This window comes from Macaca thibetana, chromosome 20 (assembly GCF_024542745.1).
Source record: "Macaca thibetana thibetana isolate TM-01 chromosome 20, ASM2454274v1, whole genome shotgun sequence".
NCBI classification, from domain to species: Eukaryota; Metazoa; Chordata; class Mammalia; order Primates; family Cercopithecidae; genus Macaca; species Macaca thibetana.
The window spans coordinates 34,644,420-34,659,850 of record NC_065597.1 but is presented as its reverse complement, the minus strand read 5'-3'; the positions used below and the strand labels follow the sequence as shown (position 1 = coordinate 34,659,850).

General features: G+C 39.7%; 3 protein-coding genes across 7 annotated transcripts in view; all 3 read left to right on the top strand.

The window, feature by feature from the left end:
* COQ9 (coenzyme Q9) overlaps nt 1–15,431 on the top strand; it is a 292,337-nt gene that overhangs the window by 35,560 nt on the left and 241,346 nt on the right. The gene's annotated exons all lie outside the window — the stretch shown is intronic.
* The window catches only part of CX3CL1 (C-X3-C motif chemokine ligand 1), a 338,913-nt gene that overhangs the window by 152,147 nt on the left and 171,335 nt on the right, over nt 1–15,431 (top strand). The window lies entirely within an intron of this gene.
* Nucleotides 1–15,431, top strand: part of RSPRY1 (ring finger and SPRY domain containing 1) — a 50,132-nt gene that overhangs the window by 1,626 nt on the left and 33,075 nt on the right. For 3 of the 5 annotated variants that reach the window (XM_050772925.1, XM_050772924.1, XM_050772922.1), the window contains exon 2: nt 13,985–14,489. In XM_050772925.1, the coding sequence (XP_050628882.1) occupies nt 14,140–14,489 (350 nt within the window). In that variant the 5' untranslated portion in view covers nt 13,985–14,139. Of the gene's footprint in view, nt 1–6,736; nt 6,892–13,984; nt 14,490–15,431 lie in introns of all 5 variants that reach the window. The other 2 variants (XM_050772921.1, XM_050772926.1) reach the window with 1 other exon arrangement.

Sequence of the window (15,431 nt, the reverse complement as noted above, 5' to 3'; positions counted from 1 at the left end):
CCTGACAGCTGAAATTTTCCTCTAAGTAATTTGATCTCAGCATTATAAACCTCTTCCCCCTTTTGCATATATATAGAGAGAGAGAGAGAGAAAGGCATGGCTTTTGGATGTCTACAGCTAGTGAATATCATGCTTTCTCCCTCAGTTATGATTTGTAAAGACTGCCTTTTTTCCTCCACGAATACTATGCGTTGTTGTGGTAGCCCCAGACTATAGATTATGAGGCACGTTGGAAGTTGCTTTTAAATTTCTCTTGCACAGTAGTTCTCTTTATTTTTCCCCTTATGTAGAGTTTGCATTTCCTGGGATGGTATCTTGCTTTGTAGATCCCTCTATGAGATTATAAGAGACTTGTGTCCCTGTGTGACATTTTACTAGTGTTTGGTTCGTGGTACTTGTTAAAGATGGTTTTTCGGCCGGGCGTGGTGGCTCACGCCTGTAATCCCAGCACTTTGGGAGGCCGAGGTGGGCGGATCACAAGGTCAGGAGATCGAGACCATGGTGAAACCCCGTCTCTACTAAAAATAGAAAAAATTAGCCGGGCGCAGGGGTGGGCGCCTGTAGTCCCAGCTACTCGGGAGGCTGAGGCAGGAGAATGGCGTGAACCCGGGAGGCGGAGCTTGCAGTGAGCCGAGATTGCGCCACTGCACTCCAGCCTGGGCGACAGAGCGAGACTCCGTCTCAAAAGAAAAAAAAAAAAAAAAAAAAAAAAAAGATGGTTTTTCAAATATTGGGCAATTTATGTGGGATTTAGTTGGGTTTTTTTTGTTTTGTTTTTTGTTTTTTTGTTTTTTGAGACTGAGTTTCACTCTCGTTGCCCAGGCTGGAGTGCAATGGCGTGATCTCGGCTCACTGCAACCTCCGCCTCCAGGGTTCAAGCAATTCTCCTGCCTCAGCCTCCCTAGTAACTGGAATTATGGGCAAGCACCACTGTGCCCGGCTAATTTTTGTATTTTTAGTAGAGAGGGAGTTTCACGGTGTTGGTCAGGCTTGTCTTGAACTCCTGAGCTCAAAGTGAGCTGCCCATCTTGGCCTCCCAAAGTGCTGGGATTAGAGGCATGAGTCACCATGCCCAGCCCTCAATGATCATTTTTAAGTTATTGATTATAGGAGGTATTCTAGCATACTCTATGTGGACTTCTGCTTTTTTCAGCAAAATAACTTTTCATTTAGCAAGTATCGAAGGGAAATAAAAACAGCATTTTGTATAATAGTGTGTTAATCTGTAGTGAATCAGGTAAAAACAGCAAATCTGAGTTATGTAGCTCTATGGGGCCTGGAGGCAAAAAAAAAAAAAAGGTATGTTTTAGCAAGAGTTTAACAAACAATTGTTCTGTATTTCTTTTTTTCTGTTCTTTCTTTTTATTTTTTTTTGAGACAGGGTTTCATGCTGTCTCTCAGGCTGGAGTGCAGTGGTGCAATCGTGGCTCACAGCAGCCTCTACCTCCTAGGCTCGGGTGATCCTGCCACCCCAGCCTCCCAAGTAGCTGGGACTACAGGTGTGAGCCACCACACCTGACTAATTTTTGCACTTTTTTTAGACACAGTTACACCATGTTGCCCAGGCTGGTCTCAAACTCCTGGGCTCAAGCCATCCACCCACCTTGGTATCCCAAGGTGCTGGGATTACAGGTATGAGCCACCATGCCTAGCCTCATGAGCTTAATTTAGTCTATCGAGAATTGTATATACTTTCCTTAACAATGAAGTAATTTGTTATAATGAAGTGGGAAATCGCTTTGCATCTTTTTAAATCCAGCTTGCTTTCACACTCTTTATAGTTTGGAGAAAATGTTAGGAATTCTTGAGGATAGTAATCACTTACACAACTTAAGATTGGAAGTTATGGCTGGGCATGGTGGCTCACATCTATAATCCCAACACTTTGGGAGGCCAAGGTGGGAGGATCACTTGAGCCCAGGAGTTCAAGACCAGCCTGGGCAACATGGCAAAACCCCATCTCTACAAAAAAAATACAAAAATTAACCCAGCGTGTTAGCACATACAGATAGTCCCAGCTACTTGGGAGGCTGAGGTGGCAGGATCTCTTGAGCCTGCGAGGTTGAAGCTGCACTGAGCCACTACACTCCACCCTGGGTGACAGAGCAACACCCTGTCTCAAATAAATAAATAGGAAATGTTCTGTATTTTTGAGTAGGATACTTGTAAAGTAGGGTGTGATAGTCTCAGGATTGCAAAATAAGTGGAAAGTCAACAGTCACCACAAATGGGAAACACAGGGGAACAAGCAATCAATTTCAAAAGAATTATTTGGGGATAATAAACTATGGATATAGCTTCTCTTCAAGCTTTTGGCATTTTCAAGGCAGTTATCATTGAATTTGGGTAGTTTTTTTTTCCCTGGTATTCAAATTAGAAAATTGAAAAACAGAATAATCACGAAGTAGTAAATGCCATAATTTGGGCCACAACCTTTTGGAGGGGACTTTTACAACTTTTAGAAGTGCGAAGGAGTGAATATTTCCCTTTGGTTTATCATTCAGTAAGTCAGCTTTTGAAATCCTTTTCTTGCCAACCTTTGTGAGTAGAAAAAACTTACAAATGTGTCCATTCCAAAAGGGAGTGGTTACTGGTTAAGTATGTAAAAGCAGTAACTTCAGATAAATGTGTGGTATATACAAGGTTAAATCAGGAAAAGTTATGTTATAAATAGTGGTGGCCTCTTAGAGAACATTCCACTTTGTTTCTAAGCTTTTGAAAACTGAGAATACATTTGAAATAGTAAAGAATTTATATACTCCTTAAATTTGTTAAGGAATGAACTCTGCACATAGCTTGAAATTTATTTTTTTAGACACAGTTACACCAGGTGTAATTTCATGGGTCCTATATACCTCAAATAGAAGGTTTGAAGTACCTTACTCAGCAAGTATATTACCTCATAGTTTAATGTTCAGTGTTAGTTTTTTCTTACCCCTTTACCTCCTGAAGAATTGTTTTCACTCCTGTGTTCCCTTAATGCAGTGATTCTCAAGATGTGGTTCCTGCCCAATCCCTCCACATGGGAAATATAGCTCCTTTTTTTTTCTTTTTTAGGTTCTTATTGCTTCATAGTTGTTCATACTTAGGTATGCCTAAGGGCTACTTATTAATAACCTATCAAGTAAATTACTAAAGATTACTAAAACTTGGTATTCATAACCTAAAACTAGAACAATATTGGAGTTTACTGTGGTCTCTTAATACTTTTTTCACCCAGGAAGTCTGTCCTGGGAAACCTGGTACCAGTGCAAGCTTCTCACGTGTCATATGCAGAATGGGTATTCCTGCAGTATTCAGGAAGCGTGCTTAGTTTGGGGTGCATCATCTGTATTGTCTCAAAATTATCTTGGTTTTCATCATGATTCCTTTTTTTTTAATTAGACTTTTTATTTAGCTTCATTTTTGTCAACTTAATTTATAGGTTTTTGGTTAACTTTTCACTCTGTGGGCGAGGATATTTATACCAACAATATTTTGGCTTGTAATGTAAGATATAAATATGTTACAATGCAAAGATAGATTCTCTATTCCCCTTTTGCTATTGCTGATTTGTATAGTCACCTAAAAACTTGCTCACACAGAGATACTTCAGTGTTACCAAAGTTCCCTTTTCCACTGGAAAACTGATGGAACGAGAGGCCTCCTTCTAGTAGATGGTTTATCTGTAGGCTTTGGGTAGGGAGCTAAGTTTGTCCCTAACCCCAGCTCCCTTTGTCAGGAGCATGAAGGACCTTTTTCCATCTTTCCTCACTGCCCGCCGTATAAGCATTGGATATGTATTTATTAAATGGTGTCTCAGTTTTTCCAAATGGTAAATATTTTGGAGAGACTTTATGTTTTAACAGATTTTAGAATACACCTAAGATATTTATTGAATATGTATTAGGGTCTAATAAGTATCCAAATGAGTTTGCAGTATGAGTGTTTTAGACATCATTTAAAGTAGACATCATTAAGGAAAATGTTGATATTCATACTGCTTATATATTTTATTTGCTTTTCTTAACAGCAAAGAGTTTTCTATAATGGAAAAATCCTTTTCCTTCAGATTTGTGTATATTTGAATAACATATGATCTCCTATTATTTGGCCTTCTTGAGGGAAAACCACAAGCACCATGGAATATTACATTTGTTTTTCTCCCCTGTACTGCAGCTGTCATAAGCACTCATGTCAATTCTTCCTTAGGATTTTTTGGAGGTCTAAGGCAAATTTTTCAATCCTTAAGACTTCGGGGCCGGGCGCGGTGGCTCAAGCTTGTAATCCCAGCACTTTGGGAGGCCGAGTCGGGCGGATCACGAGGTCAGGAGATCGAGAACATCCTGGCTAACACGGTGAAACCCCGTCTCTACTAAAAATACAAAAAACTAGCCGGGCGAGGTGGCGGGTGCCTGTAGTCCCAGCTACTCGGGAGGCTGAGGCAGGAGAATGGCGTAAACCCGGGGGGCGGAGCTTGCAGTGAGCTGAGATCCGGCCACTGCACTCCAGCCTGGGCGACAGAGCAAGACTCCGTCTCAAAAAAAAAAAAAAAAAAACTTCGGGCAGGGATTATTTACTTCCTTTTTTTTGCTATTATTTGCTTCCGGAAATTCCTTACTCTATCTTAGGCCTGAATTTTATTTTTTAATAAATTCTTTGAATGCTGAAGGGCTTTGTCTTTTTCTCCTTTGTACCGTTTTAGGTCAGAACTAAATTCTGTAATTCTTTCTGACTGCAGATGCACTCCTTCTAGGTTAAAAAAGCTCTCAACATTTGAGATGAAGGTTTTTCCAGATACTTTTTTTTTTTTTTTAAGATCTCTGTCTCCTGGGCTGAAGTGCAGTGGTGCAATCATGGTTTACTGCAGCCTCGACCTTCCCAGCTCAGGCGATCTTCCCACCGCCCTTCCCAGTAGCTGGACTACAGGGTCCAATCCGCCATGCTGGCTAATTTGTGTATTTTTTGTAGAAACAGGGTTTCGCTATGTTGCCCAGGCTGGTCTCAAATTCCTGAGCTCAAGCTGTTTGCCTGCCTTGGCCTCCCAGAGTGTTGGGATTACAGGTGTGAGCCACTAAGCCCTGCCCAGATACTCTTTCAACCAGAAAAAATATCTACTTTCAACGGCATGCTTTCTTAAAGATCTTCAGTGCATAAGGGAAGTGTCAGAATCATCCAGTGCTTTTCCCAAACTTCTTGACGGTTACAATTCAGGGGATAATGGTACTCTGTGTGACTTAAACCTCCAGATAAATAGCTTTGGACATCTGGGAGACATGTAAAAACACCTTATCAAGGCAACCTTTCTTTTTGGGGGAAAAGTAAAATTCCAACCAAATATTTCACAATCTACCCCCTTCTTACCTTCCCCAACAAAATACCAGAGGCTTTAGAGTCTAAAGACAGAAACACTCTTGTTGAAACATCTTTAGGTAGTTTCTGTTTCAGCTGGCAAGTGTAATCTTCTTGCATTACCAAATCGGTATTGTTGACTTCAGAGTTTTCCCCATGTAAACACAATCTTCAGTAAGAAGATTGTGGTCTTTGGGGTGTTCTGCAGGGTTTTGTTGTTGTTGTTGTTGTTGTTGTTGTTGTTGTTGTTTGAGACAGAGTCTTGCTCTGTCACTCAGGCTTGAGGGCAGTGGGATGATCTCGGCTTGCTGCAACCTCCACCTTCTGGGTTCAAGTGATGTTCCCACCTCTGCCTCCCGAGTAGCTGGAATTACAGGCGCACACCACTGTGCCTAGCTAATTTTTGTATTTTTTAAAGCAAATATGTTTCTAGATAACGTTCTCTATCTTGATAGGGTTTGAGTCACAGGTGTATGCATTTGATAAAACTCAGCACATCACTGTGCTTAAGATTTGCACATTTCTGCCAGTGTGGTGGCTCACACCTGTAATTCCAGCACTTTGGGAGGCCGAGGCAGACAGATTACCTGAGGTCAGGAGTTTGAGACCAGCCTGGGCCACCTGGTGAAACCCCATCTCTACTGAAAATACAAAAAAGCCGGGTGTGGTGGCATGTGCCTATAATCTCAGCCACTCGGGAGGCTGAGGCAGGAGAATTGCTGGAACCCGGGAGACAGAGGTTGTGGTAAACCGGATCACACCACTGCACTCCAGCCAGGACAACAGAATGAGACTCCGTCTCAAAAAAAAGAAAAAAAAAGATTTGCACTTTTCAGTGTGTGTAAGTTTGATTCCTAAAAACTTGAAGTTTATTGAAGTCTAATTAGTGATGTGCATGCTGAATTATTTAAGAGAAAGTATACTGATGCCTATAGTTTACTTTGAAATATGTAAAAAAAAAACAACTATGGATTGATGGTTATAGAGATGGATAGTGATAAAGCAAGTTTAGTAAAATGTTAGTAGTAGAAGCTAGGTGGTGGGTATATAGTTCACATTTTACAGTGAACTCTAATTCAATTTTCTGTATGGAAAATTTCATAATAAAATATTGGGAGTAGGGGGTAAATGTGATGATAGAAGCTATCGCTTTAACACACTTAGGGAAAAATCCGAAAACATTTTCTAATGAGAGGACATCATTAAAATTTTCAGGATGTTACACATTTTGCTATTCATGCTATTTGACTTAGCCTTTGCGGGGGAGAGTTGGAAAAAAATGTCGCATCCTCTAACACTATTTTGGAATGACAAGGTGAAGATTATAACAATAGTAATTTAGTGCCCAAAGTCTGGTTTTTCTTCTTTATGGTCACTCTTTTAATCAGCTTTTCTTCCTTGGCAGTGTAATTCTGCAGTCCTATTTTCAAAGAAAAGAAAGTGTTCTTTTTCACTGATCTGTACTATGGCTGAATGCAAGCAAATATTTGAAGAGATGAATCATTGATTCCTGGACCATTTGTCAGAGAGGGTTAGACCAGTTGGCCAGATGTCTCCATGGTGAGTTGTTCATGATGGTAGAGGTCTGTGTTTTATAGACAGTGAGTACCAGAACCTTACTGCTTTAACACCAAACTTACCAACACCCTAAGTTTGATTGTTTTTCGTCTCAGAGCAGCTTTTAAAAAAATATAAAGTGTTAGGTGCTTCATTTGCCCCCAAGAAAAAAGAAAAAACGTGTAAAATGTAAAAATCTAATAAATAATATAGAAATGGAGGGAATAGTCTTTAGTTTCTTTTTTAAAAAGGCAAGAATCAAAATTAATAATACCACACTTCAGAGAAATAGATTTGCAAAGGAAATATTTGATCATAATGGTGCTTTTGCAGCAAAATTGTTATCAAGAGTGTATTAGGCTGGGCATGGTGGCTCACGCCTGTAATCCCAGCACTTTGGGAAGCCAAGGTCGGCAGATCACCTGAGATCAGGAGTTCAAGACCAGCCTGGTAAACATGGTGAAACCCCATCTCTACTAAATATATAAAAATTAGCCAGGCTTGGTGGCAGGCACCTGTAATCCCAGCTATTTGGGCGGCTGAGGCAGGAGAATCGCTTGAACCGGGGAGATGGAGGTTGCAGTGAGCCAAGATCACACCATTGCACTCCAGTCTGGGCAATGAGAGTGGAACTCCGTCTGAAAAAATAAAAATAAAAAAAGAGTATAATGATATTAAAAGTATTGCCATTTAGGTGGTGAGAAGAGTCTTTCTACTAAGCACTGGCGTCCAGTGATAAAAATTATTAAATCAGTTGATGATTGCCACAGATGTGTATTTAAATTCTGTGACTAGCTTTTTTTTGGTCTCAAAGTTGACTTCACCAGCTAATGTTGTCTTTGAAGTTAAGGTAAAGAATATAGGTATTGGCCAGGCACGGTGGTTCACGCCTGTAATCCCAGCACTTTGGGAGACTGAGGCGGGTGGATCACAAGGTCAGGAGTTCAAGACCAGCCTGGCCAACATATTGAAACCCCGTCTTTACTAAAAATACAAAAAAATTAGCTGGGCATGGTGGCACGCGCCTATAGTCCCGGCTACTCAGGAGGCTGAGGCAGGCGAATTGCTTGAACCCAGGAGATGGAGGTTGCAGTGAGCCGAGATCACACCATTGGACTCCATCCTGGTGAAAGAATGAGACTTCATCTCAAAAAAAAAAAATATATATATATATATATATATGTATATATATATATGTATTACAGATGTGTTGTCTTTATATAATCTCTTATTCATTTTCTATTCCGTTCAGTCTCTTAACCTTGGATGATATTACCCTTAAGCAGCATATCATTTAGGTTCATTTTGATGCTTCATAGGAAAATATATGGAGCCGTTTTTTTCTTTGTGTTAATATGTACTGTACATGTCACTTATGGATATAACTCTTCTAATGGTTTTTTAGGCTGACCTCTCCAAAGGACTGCATTCAAAGATAGTCTCAGTTCATTTTACTGGACAAGGAAATTAACATTTTTGACTCGAGAAGAATCGCCCTTTAGTATTTCAGGTTGCCCCCTAATTCAGTCAGTGGGTCCTTCCTGCTGTGCCAGGTTCTGTGGTAGGTTCTATACACAGTGATTTCTAAATGTGGCTGCCATCAGAGTCACTTGGGGAGCTTTTAAGAAAACACAAGCTTGAGCCGGCATTCTAGAAATTCTGATTCTGGGTATTTGTAGTGGGACCAGGGATTTGCATTTTAGTAAGTACCCTAAGTGATTCTAATGCCACCTATGAGGTGATTAAGCTACAATCCCTCCCAAGATTCTCTGTCCAAAAATATAGGTAAGTATAGGTTATAGGTAAGTAAAAATTAGTTCAGTATGGGGTAGTTCTGTAAAAGTTTTCTTAGTGCTTTTAACTCAAGTTTTACTCCAGAATCCCCCTCCCCCAGGTTGTTTAGTTATTTCTGATTAGATATGTGCTCATTTTATAACATCTTGCATTTTTTGATCCAGTTTAAGTGTTAGACACTGTGCCATGCGTATTACATGCATTATTTTGTTTAATCCCCACAGTGGTACTTTGAGATAAGAACTATTACTGTCTCTGTTTTTTTAACATGTGTCAAGAGTCAGGTTAATTAGGATACATGTCAGTAAATATTGCAGGGCTGGGACTTTCACCTAGTCTGACAACAGAGTGTACTGTGCTATGGTGGCCTTTCGTATTGTGTGTAAAATCTGTCAGCTGAGTTTTATTGTCTTAAAACAGTGGTCCTTGGAAAGTGGGCCACATAAAGCTTTTTCTGAATGGATAAAACAAAGTTGTGTAAAGTGTAATTGATTAGCTTTCACCCAGTTTTGCCTACAGTCCATCACTTCTCTGTAAAAAAAAAAAAAAAAAAAAAAAAAAAATACCGTGAATGACGACCATTTCCAATTGAAAACCTATAGATTTTTAGTGCCAAATAAATCTGAAAGATCATATACTTGTTCATTTATGTGCCCTGTCTGTGGCTGTAGCCCTCAAGAGTACTCTGTGTAGTCATCTCAAAAAGTATTTAGAGGTAGTAGCTCTTGTTTTGTCCTTGTATGTTTCATAGGCTTGCCTTTATGAAATGCCTTACAGCTTCATCCACCTAGTTAACCTCTTCTTTACACTTGGTTTTCACAGCTGGTCCTTTTTATTTAAAAAAAAAAAAAAAAAGTCTTTGGCTTTGAAGTATTTAAAGTTTTTTTTAAAGCCTCATTTTCTTCTCTGACAAATTTTATAGTTGACATTTTCTGAGTCATTTAAGGTTAATTGCTCTTTTGGAAGAAACTGACTCAAAACGCACTTTATTTCAATTTGGAAAAAAAAAACTTAATTTTTGTCTTACCTTCATATTTAGTCAGTTTTTGTTTTTTGTTTTTTGTTTTTTTTTCCAAAGACAGAGTCTGGCTCTGTCACATAGGCTGGAATGCAATGACACCATCAGGGCTCACTGCAGCCTCGACCTCCCAGGCTCAAGTGATCTTCCCACCTCAACCTCCTGAGTATCTGAGACCACAGGTGTGCACTACCACGCCCAGCTAATTTTTTAATTTTTTCTGTAGAAATGGGGTCTTGCTACATTACCGAACCTGCTCTCAATCTCCTGGGCTCAAGCAGCCCTCCCAACTCAGCCTCCCAAAGTGCTGGGATTGTAGGCATGAGCCACCATGCCCAGCCTATCAGATTTAGTCAGATTTTTAAAAATATCTGCATGTATTGGATATCGTCCAATCACCTTAAAATTGTACTAAATGGGCGGGGCACAGTGGCTTATGCCTGTAATCCCAGCATTTTGGGAGGCCAAGGCAGGCGGATCATGAGGTCAGGAGATGGAGACCATCCTGGCTAACACGGTGAAACCCCGTCTCTCCTAAAAATACAAAAATTTAGCCAGGCCTGTTGGCAGGTGCCTGTAGTCCCAGCTACTCTGGAGGCTGAGGCAGGAGAATGGCATGAACCCGGGAGCCGAGATCGCCCCACTGCACTCCAGCCTGGGCGACAGAATGAGACTCTGTCTCAAAAAGAAAAAAACTGTACTAAATGGAAATCTGCGTAGATTATTCTGTATTCAGTGTATAAAAACCTTAGGAAAAAATGATAAAATTAAGAATTTAAGATCCAACAAACCTCTTTTTAACTTCTTTCCTCACAGGCACCCCCAAGATGGTTTCTTGTTAATTATTCTAAATACCTTTATGTGTTGGCATTAAGTTGTAACTTTTTAGGATCCACTATTCTTTTTGCTTTTTTTCCCCCCTGAAGTTACTGAGCTTCAGCAAGATCCCTGTTCTCTCCCCTTCAGGGCTTTGTTTTCTGGAACTTGACATTCTCAAATCATTGCCAATTATTTTTAGTATGTGATTAGCCTCCCTTCCTCAGGTATGTTTTCCCCAATTTGGATTGAATCTACTGTTTGAATCTTGTTTCCCATCCTACCTTCATACAGATTGTGTGGAAAGGCTGTGGGATATTAGAGAAGCCAGTGGAGTTCCCCTCTGCTGTGGCAATGTTGACACCACAGAGCACAGTCCTAGGACCCTTACCACTGTGAGGAAGGAGTTTGGAGTTAGCACTTCCCCAGGGGATGACGCATTCCGCAGAAGAGGCCCCATGTCTCTAATCCTGGACTACTCCCTTCTACCATCCCCAAAATGTTAGTTGGGTTAGCCACAAGTTTTTTATAGCATAGTGGTCAAGAAACTATGATAATCCAGAGTATGAATTTCTATACAACCTTTAAATGCATGAGGTAGTTATATATATACTGATACAGAAGGTTGTGGTATTAAAAAGAGCAAATCATAGAACAGTATTTATGGCTTCATTCTAGTTAGATTTAAAGAAAAACGGCCAGGCGCGGTGGTTCATGCCTGTAATCCCAGCACTTTGGTAGGCTGAGGCGGGCGGATCACGAGGTCAGGAGTTTGAGACTAGCCTGACCAACATGGTGAAACCCTGTCTCTACTAAAAATACAAAATTAGTCAGGCATGGTGGTGTGCACCTGTAATCCCATGTACTCAGGAGGCTGAGGCAGGAAAATCATTTGAACCTGGGAGGGAGAGGTTGAGTGAGCCGAGATCACACCATTGCACTCCAGCCTGGGCGACAGAGTGAGACTCCATCTCAAAAAAAAAAAAAAAGAAAAAAGAAAAGAAAAAGCTAGTTTATAAGTATATAGTAACAGATGTGGGAACAAACATATGAAGCTTTTAAGAGGTTATTTCTGGGAAAGGGATGGGCTAGGTAGAGCAGAAGAGGAACTTTCACATTCCATAGGCCTGTGTAGCATTTAGGTTTTAGAAATGAATGTGTATATTTTTAAGTTTCTAGATAAATATATTTTTAAATAAGATACTTTATGATTTCAAATAAATACTCTAGTGGCACAATCATCTGAGCTACTGCCCAGAGCCACACCTGTCCGAAAACTTTGCATTGTTTACCTCTTTTCATCTGAAATATTCTAACAGCACCTTATCAGTGAAATTTCTGTGAGAGGACCCAGAGCATAGCTTCTTAAATGTTGCTTTTTCATCTTTCTCACAAACCAGCATAATTTATAAGATCTGTAGAAATTCATTCCAGAGACCCTTTAAAGAGTTATTCCTATTTCTGATTTCTGTTTCCTCTATTCTTTTAAGCATTGAAATCTCGTAGTTATCTACCCTCTAAAGCGAATCATACTCTGATCCGCACAGTAATGGCAATGTTATTACTTCAACTCTGCTGGTTTAGAACGTGTTCTTTTAAAAAGTTATTTCCAACTGGTCCTTGCATCATGCTCCTACCTATATACTTCAGTCACATCCTTTTCAGTACAACCTCCAAATTTTGAAGACAGCCCAAGTGGTTTGGGGAAACCAAGAACATCTGTGGTATCACTTGGTCCAGCCATTGCTGTCTTAATAGCGAAAACATCTGTTGCCTCTCATTTCTTTTCTCTCTCCTTTTCTTTCTCCTCTCTTGTTCCATCCCATTCCATTCTTCTCTCTCCCTTCCCTTTGCCTCCTCCCTCTTTATGTATATTTTATTACATATGATTATATATACATATATATGTACATATAAAGACTTTCTGTCTCCATTTATCTCTTTTTCTTCTATGTTTCCCCTGTAGCAGTAATCAAACTGGGAAAATAATAAAAAGAATTTGCCATTAATTTGTCTAAAATAATGGAAGTAGGCTGGGCACAGTGGCTCACACCTGTAATCCCAGCACTTTGGGAGGTCGAGGTGGACAGGTAACCTGAGGTCAGGAGTTTGTGGCCAACATAGTGAAACCCCATCTCTACTAAAAATATAAAAACTTGCCAGGTGTGGTGGCAGCACCTGTAGTCCCAGTTACTCGAGAGGCTGAGGTAGGAGAATTGCTTGAACCCGGGAGGTGGAGGTTGCAGTGAGCTGAGATCAAGCAACTGCACTCCAGCCTGGGTGATAGAACGAGACTCCTCAAAAATGAGTAAATAAATACATAAAATAATGGAAGTAATATTTCTCTCCTAATTCCACTGAATTATAAATTTTGTTTATATTATTCCTGGCCAGTGCTTAGGGTATGAGGAATTAATTGTAACTAGCCAAATATTGTATAGAGACTACATACTAGCATGGTCTATTCCTTATGTGGCCTCTTCTCCAGATGTCAGCCTGTTTGTTGTTTTTTTTTTTTTTACTTTTTGCTACCAGCCCATGTAAGTCTCCTGTTTCTAAATCTTTACTTCCTTCCAGAATCTAACCAGATTTTATCACCTTCATGAAGAACTGGTTCTTTCATTAGGTTTTTTGATGATAAACATACTGTATGGGATGAGAATGGCCATCCATGAATTCCTGGAGGGCAGGAACTATTCCTTATTCATCTTTATTCTCCTAGTCCAGCGTGGTACCTGGCACAAGGTGCTTAGTCAGTATTTTCAGGCAAAGAAATTGGTGGATCTTATTCTGAACTTTGTAACGGACATGTGCAACAAACTGATCTTTGTGAAAATACAACTTTTGTGATATCAATTTGCCTTTCCCAAAACAAAGCCTTGCTTACATAACAGAAACACTTTGTAACAACTTTATGAATTCTGTCAATTCTTGAGTGAGCTTCCAATGGGGAACTCTATCCTTTTATTCTCCTTGATATCAAATGGTGCTATCATATTTGTATCTTAAAACTTGTTAAATTATCCTGTGGGTTTAAAGCAAGGAGACAATTCATTTTTTTAAAGATTTTTCTCTTTTTAACACCTATCTCTTACACAGAAAGACAACTGATTTTTTTATGATAAAAGGAGCCCTTGAAAAAAAAAACACACACATCCTTCTAATGTATTTCTATATACCTAGAAAAAACTATACATGTGGTTTTAAAAAAATCAATGATAACTCCTCTGGTCTATAAGAGTATGGTTTGACAATCAACTTTGTAATAGAATGATAAAAAGAAATTATTGATTGATTGCTAATTCTGTTATCCAAAGCTGTCTCTTGGTATTGGAAACCCATAAAAATAACCAAAGATGATTCTTCATTAGAATCCTCCTAATATCTATAAAATCAGACTAAGAAAGTTTGAGTAATCAAGTGGTCAAGAATATTCTATTCATTTTCCTTTTTCTCATTTTCTTTTAGAACTGCTATTGGATGACCAGAATTCCCTGTAGTTGATAATGTTGGGAATAAGCTCTGCAACTTTCTTTGGCCTTCAGTTGTTAAAAACAAATAGGATGCAAATTCCTCAACTCCAGATTATGAAAACAGTACTTGGAAAACTGAAAACTACCTAAATGATCGTCTTTGGTTGGGCCGTGTTCTTAGCGAGCAGAAGCCTTGGCCAGGGTCTGCTGTTGACTCTCGAAGAGCACATAGCCCACTTCCTAGGAACTAGAGGTGCCACTACTACCATGGGTAATTCCTGTATCTGCCGAGATGACAGTGGGACAGATGACAGTGTCGACACCCAGCAGCAACAGGCCGAGAACAGTGCAGTACCCACTGCTGACACAAGGAGCCAACCACGGGACCCTGTTCGGCCTCCGAGGAGGGGCCGAGGACCACATGAGCCAAGGAGAAAGAAACAAAATGTGGATGGGCTAGTGTTGGACACACTGGCGGTAATACGGACTCTTGTAGATAAGTAAGTATCTGATTCACAGTCACCTCCAGTGGAATGAAAAGTGTTCTGCCAGGAGCCATGACTTTAGGACTCCTTCAGTTCCTTTAGGACATACTCGCCAAGCCTTGTGCTCACAGGGCAAAGGAGAATATTTTAATTCTCCTCTGATGGCAGAGTGAATGAGATTTGATGTTTTTGCTTGCTGTCATCTACTCTGTCTGGAAATGTCTAAATGTTTCTGTAGCAGAAAACACTAATTAAAGCTATGATCTTTATTAGAGAATAGAATAAATATGGAGTGAGTTTATGTTGCTAGCTACAACAGGAAATGGTTTCATGTAGGCTCACTGTTAATGGTACATGCCTGTCTATTCTACTGACCTCAGATTCAAGATAAGCTGTTTTACCGAGAACATGGCTACAGGCAACTTCTCTTGGCAACATAAGGACCAAGGTCAAGGAGAGTTTTCATTATCGTTTATTTGATCCTTTATTTATCCCTTATTTGACTATCTTTAATCCATTTAGGAAGCTTGTCAGTTGAAACTTCAAGGCACACCTGTACCTGTTTTGTCTTTTCCTCTGCTTTGTCTACCTCTAAATACAAAATCCCAGATTGAATAACAGTGAAATTAAAGGGCATCATTCAAGTGGAAAAAAACATTTAAAGTTGTATAGTTCAGTAGTTAAGAGCACAAAGCTTAGAACCATGATGGGCCTGGCTCAACTGCATGACATTGGGTAAGTTACTTCTTGAAGCCTCAGATTCCTCATCTGTAAATGGGGACATAATACTGTTCCCACAAAGATTATCATGAGATAATGTACATAAGGCATTTAGTGTGGAGCTTTGTACTTAACAGTTGCTCAGTAGTTGGTAGTATTTTTTAAAAAGTTACTTAGGTGTTCTTTTTGCTTCAGGCCCTGCTAGTAAATTTAAGTATATAAACATTTGATAATCAC